Below are 15,000 nucleotides of genomic sequence, written 5' to 3'. Positions count from 1 at the left end.
ACTTCCACAGCTTCGTCGTTGGCTGCTTTTTTTTCTTTCCGATGGCGTGGGCTTTCCAACTTAGTTGCGCCAGGACTCGGAACATTTCAGAAGACAACTGAACTGACAGCTACGGTCACACTACTCTGACAGTCAGCTCTCCTCCTCTGCCCTTGTCGCTATTTCGTTCCACAACCACTCATTTTTTAACTTCACTATTATTACGGTTATAATTACTACTAGCATTCACCAATACACAGAACCTTGCTCTAACCCCCGCCACATTCTCATCACTCGCACAAAACATAGCCTACAGAACAGAAGTAGCTCTATGCATAATCTGCGTTAGTCCTGTCATTGAAACGGTCAGGGCCTCGCTGCTTCAAAAATGCAGCCTGTTCATATAGTAATAATAGCAGTAGTGACGTTAAAAAAGGTTGTAGCGAAAGCGAAAAGAGCTTAGGAGGAGAGCTGCCTGTCAGAATAGTGTGAGGGCAGCGTAGCTGACAGAAAGCTGGTCGTCTGAAATGTTTTCAATCCTGGCGCGCGCAACAGCATGGAGTTGCCGCTCGCTGCACTGGAAAGCCCACGGTGGGAGGCTACGTCGTGACGCTAGTGTCCATGGGTAATGTAGGAAATCTCGCCGTCTAACGTTCGTCAGAGCAGCGGTTTACCGTTCATAATTTACTGTACTCCGGCGCTACTATTTTTTTCTACTAGCCAAAATGAATTTTCACCCGTGTTTGGCGTGTTGGCGTGTGTTAATGTAGAGCCCTGATTGCAATGCATTACATTTCTACTGGGAGCAAAGGAAATTTTTCATCAATCATGATGAGGCAAGTAGTCAGATACTGAATAGCATTTTATTGGCGGTTTTCTGTATCAGTCTTACAGTTTTCAATGCTTTGAAGTGCTTTTATTTAATTTAACATTCATTTGCTCCGGAAATATCCACAGAAGTAATAGAAACTTGAAAAAATATGCCGCATTGATTATGACACTTGCCGCATTGAATTGAATTGCCCTGCCCCCGCATTGCGATGCATTGCCGAATCGATTATTGTTGACACCACTACATAGTACTATGACTGTGCACAGGGCCTTTAGCAGCAATACATTACGACTTGGTTATTGCCATTCCAGTAACAACTTATTATAATATTATAACAGGGGTCATGTCTTGCTGAGTTAAGGACTGTATGTAACTGTTGTGATTGCCACTATTACAGGAAGGAGCAAACATCAACAAGTCCCTCACCACACTGGGCAAAGTCATATCAGCTCTAGCTGAGGTGGTGAGTACTGCAGAGATGTCAAGAAGATATACATTGTATAGTACAGAAGTGTTTGACTTTGCTTAACCTACTTTTTATCACTGAACTAAGCATGTATTTTTCGTATTAATTCTCGTTTTTCCTTTTGTTTCAGGATTCGGGGACCAACAAAGTAAGTGAAAACATTCTAAAATGGCCTATAATGCCTTACTTTTACTCCTACTCCTACACTTACTCCAAAAACTTAAGAAATGTGTTAACCATATAAGGGCATGAGATGTACGATGCGAGGATGTGAGGTCATGTGTGATGTCATGTGCGTTGGTGTTCTAGAACAAGAAGAAGAAGAAGGTGGAGAGCCATATCCCCTACAGAGACTCAGTACTCACCTGGCTACTGAGAGAGAACCTGGGTCAGTTAGATACACACACATTCACCCACACACGCACACACACACACACACGCACACACACGCATGCACACACATGCGCGTACATGTGCATACACACGAATGTATGCACGCACGCACACATGCAAACGCATATACGCACATTCACACACACACACACACATGGACACAGATATACTGTGCATAAACACACACGCATGCACACACGCACGCACACACACACACACACACACACACACACACACACACACACACACACACACACACACACACACACACACACACACACACACACACACACACACACACACACACACACACACACACACACACACGCTGTGTGATTAGTGTCTGAAGGGTCTCTCCAGAGTTCTGATGCCTTAATTAAGAGCTGGTTATCAGGGACTCTTGGGAACACACACTGGTATTCAAGAGAACTCACAATACTAAAGCTCCAATATTTGTAATATGTTTCTGAATGTGTGTGTGCACTCTAATTTTCAAGTGTGTGTGTGTGTGTGTGTGTGTGTGTGTGTGTGTGTGTGTGTGTGTGTGTGTGTGTGTGTGTGTGTGTGTGTGTGTGTGTGTGTGTGTGTGTGTGTGTGTGTGTGTGTGTGTGTTGTCCATGGGCAGGTGGTAACTCTCGTACGGCCATGGTGGCGGCTCTCAGTCCTGCAGACATCAACTACGACGAGACACTCAGCACCCTCAGGTAACACTGGCTACAGAGCTCAGTACCAATACCAATACTAGGAGTGCATCTTAATATGCAACCTTGCCTCCTCCACTTGCCTCCTCCACTTGCTTCTCGTCATGATGACATCACTGACAACAGCATTATATTTCAATATCTTGCAAAAGCTCAATTGTAGAGTCTTTTTCTCATTTGCAATTGGGATGGTGAATGAAAAACAGTCCCTCAAAAGTTGTTGTGGCTAGGCTGACAGCTGGGAAACTTTATCGTTTTCTCCACGGAGGAGGGGCCAGGAGGCGGGACGAGGAGACAAGCGCAAGTGGATGAGGCAAGGTCGCATATTAAGACGCACTCTAAGACTAAAGCTACATGCACATACGTCACTATTAGTTACTTACTCAGTGAGAGATCAATAAAGAGATCAGCGATCTCAAGGTCAAGGTCACCCATGAAGGACTAACCAATTGGAAAGCACAGTGCACAATCCGGAATTAGCTGACCGGAAATTTTGCGGGAGCGCGACTAACGTTGAAATGGGTATGGGCAATAAGGTGGATAGGGGTTTGTGTTAATTGTGATGGCCATAGGCGGCCATAGTCATGTCCTTAGCTGCCCACACAGCTGTGCCTACAAGGGTGTACACAGTGTATGGGGTCTCTACTCGTATGGTGAAAAAGATGAAGGTTAAACACCCATGAATTATCAATGCAGGCATACACTATTCACAACACTAGTCACTGAAGACAGAAGACGATCAGAAACAACAGACATAGCTATAAAGAGACAGATATATGCACTGCATGTACATTGATGGAGAGAGTGTCACGAGGCATTATCCAGTAGTACCACTGCAGTGCAGCAGTGTCCTTGTGTCACCTAGAGCAGCTAGCACTCACAGTAGCAGTGCAGCAGGGCTCCTCCAGGTGGACTAGTGTTTCTCAACGGGGGCTCTACAGCTCCTCAGGGGCCGTTAGGGAGCCCTTGGGGGGCGTTGAGAGAGAGAGACAGATAAGCTGAGCCGGGGGGCACTCGGTTTCAAATAGGGTGCATCACTGGGGCATTACTATTTTTTGTGTTTTTAATAGCAAGGGGGGTGTTGGCAGGCTTATGAGGAGGTCAAGGTGGCGTTAGCAGGTATAGGATAAGGTCAAGGACGCATTTGATCAAAAAAGGTTTCGAAACACTGAGGTGTAACCTCCCATCTCTAGCACACACAGCTGCAGTATCCCTCTGTCACCTAGCGCTGGTACCGCATGTTATCTCTTGCAGCTCAGACAAAGAGCACATTTGTACACATCTGTTTTTTGTTGATATTTTTGCCGCCTTTTGTGCGTTTATTATCAGATAGGACAGTATGGAGAAGACAGGAAATAGTTGGGAGAGAACGATGGAGGTAGGGTTGAGAAATGACCTAGGCTGGTTGTCCCTGGGCAATGTTGTCCATTTAAGGCACTACAGCATATTAGCGTAGTACACCGCAGTGCTCCCCCCGCATTTGTACACCTATGTAGTTGAGGGAGGGGTGCATAGGACATTACAGCAGTGAGGAGGATATTATTCAAGTGTAAGAAACATCCCCGTGCTTGATCCCCGTGCTTGAATTACCTGAAGAAGCTCGGATGACCATATTGTATTTAACGTTACTTACTGGTGGAATGGACAGTGCGCAGGATCTTTCTTTCGCTTGAATGTTTTCTGTAACACACAGAGTTGTATAGGCTTACAGCAGAAGTAGAGGTACTCTCACAGATGTAATGACAACACTAGTGGTATGATATTACATTGGATGCAAGTCGCATGGCTAGATGAACTTCTGTTTGGCTAGTAAGAAAAAAATATCTACTAGCCAAACTGGCTGGTGGTGGAGAAAGTTAATTAAGATCCCTGGATGCAGTTATGTAATAACAAACTACTAGTGTTGTAATTACATCTGTAAGCGTGCTTGTACCTCTACATTATACAGATCTGTCTCTAACACACAGCTAGTCTGCAACAGTGTTTCTAAGCTGTGTTCTAAGCTGTGCCACCTAGCTAGTGCAGGTATTCAGGTAGCTCTGGGAGATGAAGGGCAGCAGTGTTTGAGCTCAGCAGTGGAGCGTTACGCAACTCAGATCAGGTTGCTGCTGCTGCTGCTGCTGCTGCTCTGTATTCTGAGCATGCTCGGTGCTTTGCTCTCGGACTTCAAAAACCACCAATCACATGCACAAACATGCATGCATGCACACAAGCACACACACACACACAACCGTGCGTGGACACGTGCACGCACACACACACACACACACACACACACACACACACACACACACACACACACACACACACACACACACACACACACACACATACACACACACACACACACACACACACACACACACACACACACACACACACACACACACACACACACACACACACACACACACACACCCCAGAACAGACACACACACACGTAACAAACACACACTTTTCCTGACCGTTGAACCCCACCATTGTGTGTGTATAGTTGATTGGGCTGAAGAGAAGGTTGATGCCACATGAGATGCACACTTAGCATCGCTGATTAGCTGCTTTGTGTTGTGAGCGACCAGACATGCTGATGTGGATGCTAGCCAGCAACTCCCCATGGATTCCCATAGACACCCATAGACTGCTATAGCTCTTCCTCAGTTATGTAAGCAGGCCAGTGGCCAGTATAGTGTAACGCCAGGGGAGGGGAGCATCGTGACCAGCATGGAAAGTAATGTTCAGACATCCACATATAATTCCTTCACCTAACACCTATCCTGTAGCAATGTGGTAGTGGTAGTACCTGTGGCTCAATGCCATGCCATGCCCTTAGTTGCATAGGGCTTTTAGGAGAAAATGGTTCAAATTTATTTTCATGTTGCACCTTGCACACTGTACAATGTGTCGATTCCCCTTATGTGTCTTATGTACAGTATATTTACGTAGGCCTATGCTAAGGTTATAGTACTTGTGCACGTTACAGTTATTCTGACCATCTGTCTGCCTACTGTATGTGTGTGTGTGTTTGTGTGTGTTTGTGTGTGTATGTGTGTGTGTGCGTGTGTGTGTGTGTGTGTCCTGCAGGTATGCTGACCGCGCTAAGCAGATCCGCTGCAACGCAGTGATCAATGAGGACCCCAACACACGACTGGTGCGGGAGCTGAAGGACGAGGTGTCACGCCTCAGGGACCTGCTCATGGCACAGGGGCTCGGGGACATCATCGAGAGTAAGGCACCGCCCACACCTGATAGGCCACTCCTACTCTTAACTCATTGGCTGCCAGCTTATTTTCAAAACAAGAGCCCCATACTGCCAGGAGTCTTTAAGTAGAAGTAAATCATGGCTCTGTTTATCTAAAATGACCCACACCAGATAGGTCAAGCCCATCAACTGCACTCACAAATGTCCTCAGAGCAACCAGTCACGGTCAGACATTTATGATGATCAGGGTTTGAGGGGTTAGGAGGACACCTGTGTAGATGGAGAATGTGTTTGTTGTTGTTTGGGGTAATAAAGTAGATTCCATTTGATGATATGCATAATATAATGCAATGACATACTATAGCCTGTAGAGATGCACCGGATCCTGATTTTTAGGATCCTGCCGGATACCGGATCCGCTGCTTAAGATCCTGCCGGATCCGGATACCGGATCCTACGAAAGGGTTGAAACACATAGTCTACTCGCACACGTGGGCCCTTTTTATTATGTTGGCTCAAACTATTTTTTAGACTCATTGGCTTGCTGCCAAACTGCCTGCAACTGCCGTTTCCAAACGGCTTTCACTCCATGCAGTGATTGGGGTTGTGAAAGACTGACTGAAAAGCCTAGGCTACGTAAAAACTAGAGATGCACCAGACCCTGATTTTTAGGTGCCAGATACCGGATCCACTGCTTAAGATCCTGTCGGATCTGGATCCTGTGAAAAACTGGAACCGGATCCGGTGCATCTATACTGTAAATGTAAACTGTACAGTTTGTAAGAACAATGAAAACTGTGAATAGTGTGAGTTCACTATATTTGCAGGCACATTTTTCCTTTCCTCTCCTCCACTCATCCCTTCATGTCGTCACTTCTCCTTCCTTGCAGACATTCACTCATTCTCTCTATCACACACACACACACACACACACACACACACACACACACACACACACACACACACACACACACACACACACACACACACACACACACACACACACACACACACACACACACACACACACACACACACACACACACACACACACACATAGCTGCATGCTCGCACACAGCCACACACACGTACACGCACAGTCATCATACTTTAAAACAGGAGTTTTCAACTGGTTCTGTCCCAGGGACCACCATTTAGACTAAGCAGTGGTGCACGGGTCACAGTGTTTGCGTGTGCACGTTTGAACTTGGGTTATAATGGTGCAGCAAGGATAAAGTTGGGTCTCGCGACTTTTTAAATATTAATAGCAGTTCAAATGCATTGCAAGTCAGAGACTACCAGTGACACTACCAAGGACAAGTGAGCCATAGAGCACAGATTGAAAACTCCTGCCTTAAAACAGCACCTGTTTAGTCCGAATGCTCAGTTTTCACAACTCACTACTGTTATGTATTTTTATCAACCCTTTTCTGCCTTTCTTTCCTTGTCTTTCTCTCCTCTCTCTCTTCATACTGTGTTCCTTTTGCTCCCCTCTCTCTCCCTCAGCCTATCGAGGGCCGGGTTCTGAGATGACGGGTTTGGCATGTGTGTTTCTATGGCAATTCTTCCTCTTCCTGCTTCCTCCTCTTCAGCTCCGGGATTGGCTGGCTAACAGCAGCTGGAGCCTGTGCAGCATCAGGGGCGCCTGGGGGGGACATTTGCTATTGGCTGTGGCTGTTGGCTTTTGAGATTTACTATTGGCTGTTGGCTATTGAGATTTACTATTGGCTGTTGTATGGCTGATGTTGTTGTTGTGATGGTTTGAGAGTCCAAATGATAGCAGTCTGGTTTTGCTAGAGGTTGGTTGGGCCAGGCCAGCACCTAGACTGCTGATACACATCACCAGGTTCACTTCCAGACTAATAATGGCAGTTGCTGTCATAAGATAACTGCTTTTCAAAAATTGGCTAATGATTACTGGGTTGTCTGGTTGTCTGCCATTTTGACTAGGACTCCCTGGCAGATGAGACACTTAGTTTCAAATGGGACAGTCTTGGATAAATAAAGGATAAATAAATAAATAATAATAATCCTTTCCCTTTCAGTCTGGTTGTTGGCCTGTGCAGTCTCAGGAGGATGGCAGGTGGATGCTAAAAGGTGTGTGTGTTATGCTGACCTGTGTAATGTATTTGGTGTGTAACATATTTGGTAAACTCTGATGCTGCAGACATGCTTTGTCCATGCTTCCTGCAGTGTGCGCTCTCTCTTCATGCTTTGCCCATTGCTATACAGTGTATATATACCATATACTGCTATATACTGCCCTTTCTGCTGCATTATACTGCCTTTTATACTGCATTATGCGGCCTTGCATACTGCATTGTATTGCACATCATGCTGCAGCCTCCTCTGCAATGCATTTACTGCATATATTGAACTCTACTGCACTGTGTACTTCACAATGTTAAGCTAAACTGTGGGAGCATACTGCATCCTACTGAACTGTGATCTGCATGTGACCGCACGGGATACAAACACTTGTATGCTGTATAGCCTATCACAATGTATACGGCAGTCTAGGACAGTCTAGGGCAGTAAAATGACTCCTGAAAAGTCAGAGACTGTGCGCACATTAGTAACACAGGTGCTGGACCAAACAGCTGTTCTATGCTAAGATGCCACTGCCATTTAACTTTGTTTGGGAGCATAGAGCACTGTTGCGGACCTTTACCATTTCCTTTCAGTAAAATGGCTTCTGCCTGTCAGCTCGACTATCTCTCTCTCCACGCCCAGCCGGCAGCTGTACTTGAACAGGAAGTGGCTGTCCTCTAGCAAAAAAATGGGAACTCACCAGTGGACTGCAGAATGATCTATTAAACTCGAATCAGTTCAGCGAGACCTCAGACTGGAGCCCACTGATGACGTCTGAGCACAGATGACACCGTCACTCATCATACGAGTCAGTTATTAAGAGAGAGGTCTGGTAGCGGACATGAAGTGACTTCCAGACACATCTGGGACCTTTAATAACCTACTGGCCAGACAGACTTGTTTGTGATGGAACGAAAGAGAATGTGGTAGAGAGAGACAGACAGGAGAGGAGAACAAAGGAAAGAGAGAGAGAGGAGAGGGAGCAGAGAGAGAAACAGAGAACAGTGAAAGTGCAGACATGGCAGCTGATACAATATGAACGTAGCAGACTGAGTTTGATGTCCTCTGTGGAAGAAGTGTTACCATTAAGTGTTAACATTAGCGTCTGTGTTAGTGTGTGTCTATATCCACTGCAATGGCTGCAGCTGGAGCACTGTAGCTGTAGTTATGCCTGAGAGATGCATGAATTGACAGTGTTTCTATGTCACCTGCTGTACTGAGGCACAGCAGAAAGAAGGGGGAGAAACAAGGTGTGTGTGTGTGTGTGTGTGTGTGTGTGTGTGTGTGTGTGTGTGTGGGGGGGGGGGGGGTTAAGGGGGAAATGAGGTTTGGGAGGAGGAGGCTGGCAGGGGGAGATGGAAAGGGGGTATTATTACATCACTTGTAGGGCAGAAGGAGGTGAACATGAATTCCTTGCTGCTGCTGTAGATGAATTATGCTTCCCCCTGCTGGTGGCTCTCCGCAATGGAGTTGTGGACGGCTGAGCTCTCATCCGTTTCGGATGAAGCCAAGTGAGTCGTGACTACACCAGCCGGACTAAAGTGGGCATGTGTCCGTGAGAAGAAAAGAGAATATTAAATTACACTTCGTACTTAGACTTATACAGGATGATGTACTTTACAGTGCAGCCATTATTAAGGGTGAAGAGACGGTGGATACAGGATACATGGCATACTGGATACAGGGAAGGGCTGGACATGAACCAGTCCCCCCACTTCCTCCATGTCAAGACCAACTCCCTCATCATTAGACCACAGCTGCCTGGACTGTATGATGTGCTGTAGTGATATCACAGCCCTTATAAGAACAGCCTAGCCACTCGCTATTAAGCCCAGTTGTTTGTATTAGTTTGTATTAGTTCTATGGTTCGGAGACTAGAATGAATGGGACCCAATGGAGCTAGACACTTAAAAATCACTTTTTAAGCATATGCGTGGCTCAAAAGCAGGGCTTTGAACCGTTATTTTTTTCCAAACGTTCCGTTCCGAACAGAAACGGAATTATAACGTTTCCGGTTCTGAGTTCCACCAATAAATTGACGTTCCCGAACCGGTTAGAACCAAAAAATATTGTTCCCGGAACGGTTAATTTCGTTCCTGTCAGCTGATTACTCCCCATAGGCCTAACTGACGTTAACCAAGAAAGACGGAAGTGCAAATGAGTAAGCCTACTTTCAAAACTGTTTATTCAAGCGGATGAAAAGAATAACCTCCAGAATTTTGTCATTCAGGGATGACCTAAGCGGAGAAGCAGAGAATAAACCTCAATGATGAAAATGTGCGCTCCACGCTGACTTGGGTCACGGGGAGCACTATGATGGACATTGTGAGTTTGTGCATATTTGAAGCGGCCACGGATGCCCAATAACGCAGAACATTGTCGGTGCGCTTTACACGCGCTTCCCTCCAATGTCTTACAATAATGCAATGCAAACTCTGTCCTTTTGTATGACAGTGGTTTCTCTTAATTAAGATGTGGAGTGAAGACTTTGTAATCTACAGCTCTCTCTCCATTCAGTCAGAGAATGTCTGATGTCACACAGGACGTGAACCTCAGCCGTCATGGTAACGTGTGCAGGAAAATAATTACTTTTTTTTTTAGTTTGAGGAACGGTATTAACCGGTTACCATTATTTTTAAATAAGTGTTCCCGTTCCAGAACATAAAAAATAATAACGTTTCCGGTTTCGTTTCTGTTCCCTGTAAAATACAAAAAGTTCCTGGTTTTCGTTTTCGTTCCTTGAACCGGTTCGAAGCCCTGCTCAAAAGATCTAAAACTCCGCCGTGGGTATTTTCTATATATAGTCTTTCGAAAGCAACATCCGAATTACACAATAAAAAATCATATACTGAGATAAAGGCACCATGAGGGGTTTTGCTCCATAGGACTCCATTCATTCTGGTCTCCCGGCCACCACGTGGACAAGGGTGGAACTGCCCCTTCAGTTCTAAATCTGCCATAGAACTAATACAAACCTGCCTCGTTTCGGCAACCGGAAATACACCGTGAGTGGGATATCTGGTCTTCCTAGAGTATCTGTAGTGATATGAAAGTAGGTCTGAGGCATGCTGCTATCCATGTGAGGAAGAGAGACCCTCAGGCCACCATGTCCCCACATGAATATCTGAGACAGCACATGACATGGCGAGCATCTGAGCTGCTGTCCGCTTAAAAGCCCCTCGTGCCTTCTGTTTGTTCTCTCCTATGTATAGATATAATGCCTCTGACTCATTTATGGTCATACTGTACCATAGTGCCCTATTGTCCCTTCCCCCTCTCAGATAGGGATTTAAAGCCCATCACGCATCCCCTTCGGCATTCTCTATCAATGAGGCAAACTCCCCACTTCCCTCAATATTGAAAACAAGGCCGTCGGATATTCTCTTCCATATGGGCTTAATGTCTTCCTCTGTATGAACCCCTCTCCCATTCCCCTCGGCATCTGAAGCCCTTCTCCCGTTTCCTCCCTCTGAGACACTATGGTAGCGTGACCATCACTAGGGTGCGGCTCTGACTGTAACGCCATTGAGCCTGGCTCTTTTGGCGTAGCGGTCACAGGCCCACGTTGGTACCCCAGTAGGCCCGGGTTCGAGACCTGTCTGGGGCAACTCTACTCCCTTTGTTACAGCTCCTCTTTTGCTCCCCTCTCCATCTAGATAAAAGCCCCCCTCTCTTCCTCCTCCAGTTCTTCTCTGTCCCTCTCTCATTCCGCCTTCGTATGGACTTAAAGTTTGCCTCTCTATGAGCTCATCCGTATGGACACAGAGCCAGTGGAGCGAGTGTGTGTGTGTGTGAGTGATGGCTGTTTGTCTGTGGCCAGTGGAAGCACGCACGCACACACACACACACACACACACACACACACACACACGCACGCACGCACGCACGCACACACACACACACACACACACACACACACACACACACACACACACACACACACACACACACACACACACACACACACACACACACACTGCAGTGCCTCAGGCGGCCGTGCCCAGTGAAAAGGCTCTTTGTGTCGGTCCCACAGCATAATGACCAGACACATCAGGAGTGGCACTGGCACATACACTGATACCAGCTCATTCTGTGTGTGTGTGTGTGTGTGTGTGTGTGTGTGTGTGTGTGTGTGTGTGTGTGTGTGTGTGTGTGTGTGTGTGTGTGTGTGTGTCTGTGTGTGTGTGTCTGTGTGCGTGGATAGAAATAGACATAATAGGGCCAAAGCTAGTGTGCTATTGTTCATTGTTTAGCATTACATTGTCTCAGTGTGAGTCTAGTCTCTATCTATTGCCATACATATCGGCTTTCTCATGGTAAGCTAGCTACAGTAGCTAACTGCATGGGTTCTCAGTGTTTAGCAACACGATGTTATGAGGAGGGGCAAGACACTGTCAGCCAACCACTTGAGCTAATGTTTTGACCGACATCGGTTTCCAACAATCAGAGGTTGAGTTGTGCGCAGCTAGGTTCGCACAGTCAGGTTATAAACAAAATTTAGAACCCATGTATAGCAGCACACTGACAGATATCTAAACATTAGCAAAGATTTTCAATATGCTAACTAACCAAGATAACGCCTGCTACCGGTACTTGTCACCAGTGCAGTAAAGTGGGATCAATTTTGATTTCCTACTGTACATGGGCGTTACTCTCCATTCATTTTGAGTCCCCTCACTAATCTCCTAGAGTAGTGTTTCTCAAGGGTGGCCCTAGGGGGGCATTGAGAAGGATACAGTTGTGAGGGCGGTGCTTAATTGTCATTGGGGGAATTAGTCCATTTAAATGTTTTAATAGTAGGGGCATTGCTAGGCTTATGATGAGGTCGAGGGGGCGTTAGGGAGGCTTAGGGTGAGGGTCAAGGGGGGCTTTTCTAAAAAAAAAAAAAAGGTTGAGAACCACTGTCCTAGAGGTTCATCAAAGATAGTCAATATGGTAGACTCAGATAAATCAAACCCGCCTACCCAATGCAAAGGAGTGTGCTCACGTTCACTCTTCGAAAAGGGCGTTGTCCCCTCCATCTTCTTGTCGTTTTGTGGTGTTTGGTGGCGGCTTGCACAAGATGTGCGCTACCGCCATCTACAGCGCTAAAGGGGCGTCCAGCTGACGTCGCATGGATCCCGGAAAAGTCTTGAATGGTCTCTACCTTATCCACTGTCTCTGGGGGCGGCATGTTAGCCATATGATGGCAGCTTAGAACTTAACCCCATATTGATTCTGGAAGAAGCTCCTGATGGCCCATTTCTTCTTGGTCAATCGTCACTGGTATAAGCCAGCTGTGCTTGCAAACGCCAGACTGTGTGCAGGAGCATTTCGGGATACTAACGTATCGTATGGCCAGTAGGCTGGAGATGAATGTCGCCACCTGTCCCGATTTTATCTGATGGCCTGGTTTTAAGTAGTCTGTCCCAGGGAAAAATATGAATGAAAACAGCCATTGCCTACAAGAAAAAGCGTTGATTGAGTTGTTGAAATATGCTTTTCATCCAGACATACTGTAGGTGGAGTCCTGCTGTACTGAGGATTGCTGTGTAAAATAAGAGCAGCACAGCTGGTAAGCAGTAAGCAGATTTGTAATGACGTCCCATTAAAGAGGGGTGAAAAGATATAAGCAGGGCAAGACGTGGGCAGAAATCATCTCTGTGTGACACTGACTGACACACCTGTCCCCAATCACATGGCCGCCCTCCATGTCCTGCTGTTTAATGGTGGATGTCTCCACTGGTGCCCAGTACAGTAATGGATCCAGCCATGCAGTACACGTTTCCCCACTCAGCGCCAGTAAGATAGTCTCCCAGTGATAGTTAAGATAGATATTATAATTAAGATCTTAGTCTCCTACTAGCTCTAATGCCCAGTGATAGTTACGATAGATACCGTAATTAAGATCTTACTGTAGCTGGGATATTGTCCGAGGGACAACAGCTCCAGGGGCTTTTAGCCTGCAATCTGATCCACTGCAGTGGCTACATTGTGGGGACTATGGCTGGTTGGGGGTGGGGGATGGGGGGCCTGCTCTCTCCTCTCCACATCCCTGTCTCTCCTCAGGGTTCCTTCTGACCTCTTCAACCAACCCACCGCCTTCACTGCCTTCATCAGGACAGGGCTGAGACTGAAAAATAGCCCGGGCATTTTTTTTTACATAGACTAGCCCTTCACATACAGTATAGCCCCATGATTTTCTACGTTATTATGATTGATTAGCTGACTCCTATCGATATTTAAGATGGCCCAATGAGTGTGTGTGTGTGTGTTGTGGGGGGATAGCTACTCTCTCCATCTCTCCGTTTCCTCAAGGTCTCTTCTGCCCCCTTGTCTACCCACCACTAACCACTGCCTGGCGGGCCGGCTTTTCCCCTGCGTCCCTACCCCCCAAACTGCCCACTGATGGATGAATGGCTCTGAGTGGCGTGCGTGGAAGGGGGGTGGAGGGGATGCATCATCTGCTGAGCTGCAGTTTGTTCCAGTAAATGTAATTAAGAGCTGCTGCCCACTGGCTACCAGAGAACACTCGTAAAGAGGAAATTATGCCATATGGACCATGCAAGATATGAACACACACACACATACTCACACACACACACACACACACACACACACACACACACACACACACACACACACACACACACACACACACACACACACACACACACACACACACACACAGACACACACACAGACACACACACAGACACAAACACAGACACACACTGTAAACATGAACACAGTCACACGCACGCACACGCTCACACGCACGCACGCACGCACGCACGCACGCACGCACGCACGCACGCACGCACTCTAACACACACACACACACATACTCACACACGCACACGCACACACACACACACACACACACACACACACACACACACACACACACACACACACACACACACACACACACGGAGGACCCAGATGAGTGGTGTCTGTATACTGTCCTAGGAGTGATTATGTCCTGCTGGAGACAAAGGAATTGATTGGCTCTCGCACTGGTCATTTCCTCCACTTTTGCTTTTATGATACTCTACACACACACACATCCAGTCACACACTCACACACACACACACACACACACACACACACACACACACACACACACACACACACACACACACACACACACACACACACACACACACACACACACACACACACACACACACACACACACACACACACACACACACACATACACACACAGCCAGCCTTCCTCCATCTTTTATGATGGCACACATGAACCCACTGCCCTCCCCAGTTAGAGCCAGACGGCAATGCAGCAGCGCATGATACATATTTTATATGTTCTTCAGGCGTATGCATTATTTAGGG

The 15,000-nt window shown here is 46.7% G+C and overlaps 1 protein-coding gene across 1 annotated transcript in view; it reads left to right on the top strand.

Annotated features, from left to right (window-relative positions):
- Window positions 1-15,000, top strand: part of kif1aa (kinesin family member 1Aa) — a 124,139-nt gene that overhangs the window by 40,836 nt on the left and 68,303 nt on the right. The window contains exons 8-12 of the mRNA XM_063202003.1: window positions 1,209-1,274; window positions 1,408-1,425; window positions 1,587-1,665; window positions 2,296-2,374; window positions 5,453-5,595. Coding sequence (XP_063058073.1) covers window positions 1,209-1,274; window positions 1,408-1,425; window positions 1,587-1,665; window positions 2,296-2,374; window positions 5,453-5,595 — 385 coding nt within the window. The remainder of the gene's footprint in view (window positions 1-1,208; window positions 1,275-1,407; window positions 1,426-1,586; window positions 1,666-2,295; window positions 2,375-5,452; window positions 5,596-15,000) is intronic.

The sequence above is a fragment of the Engraulis encrasicolus genome, chromosome 6 (assembly GCF_034702125.1).
Source record: "Engraulis encrasicolus isolate BLACKSEA-1 chromosome 6, IST_EnEncr_1.0, whole genome shotgun sequence".
Lineage (NCBI taxonomy): Eukaryota > Metazoa > Chordata > Actinopteri > Clupeiformes > Engraulidae > Engraulis > Engraulis encrasicolus.
The sequence above is the reverse complement of the archived record's forward strand: the minus strand, read 5'-3'. Positions and strand labels throughout refer to the sequence as shown.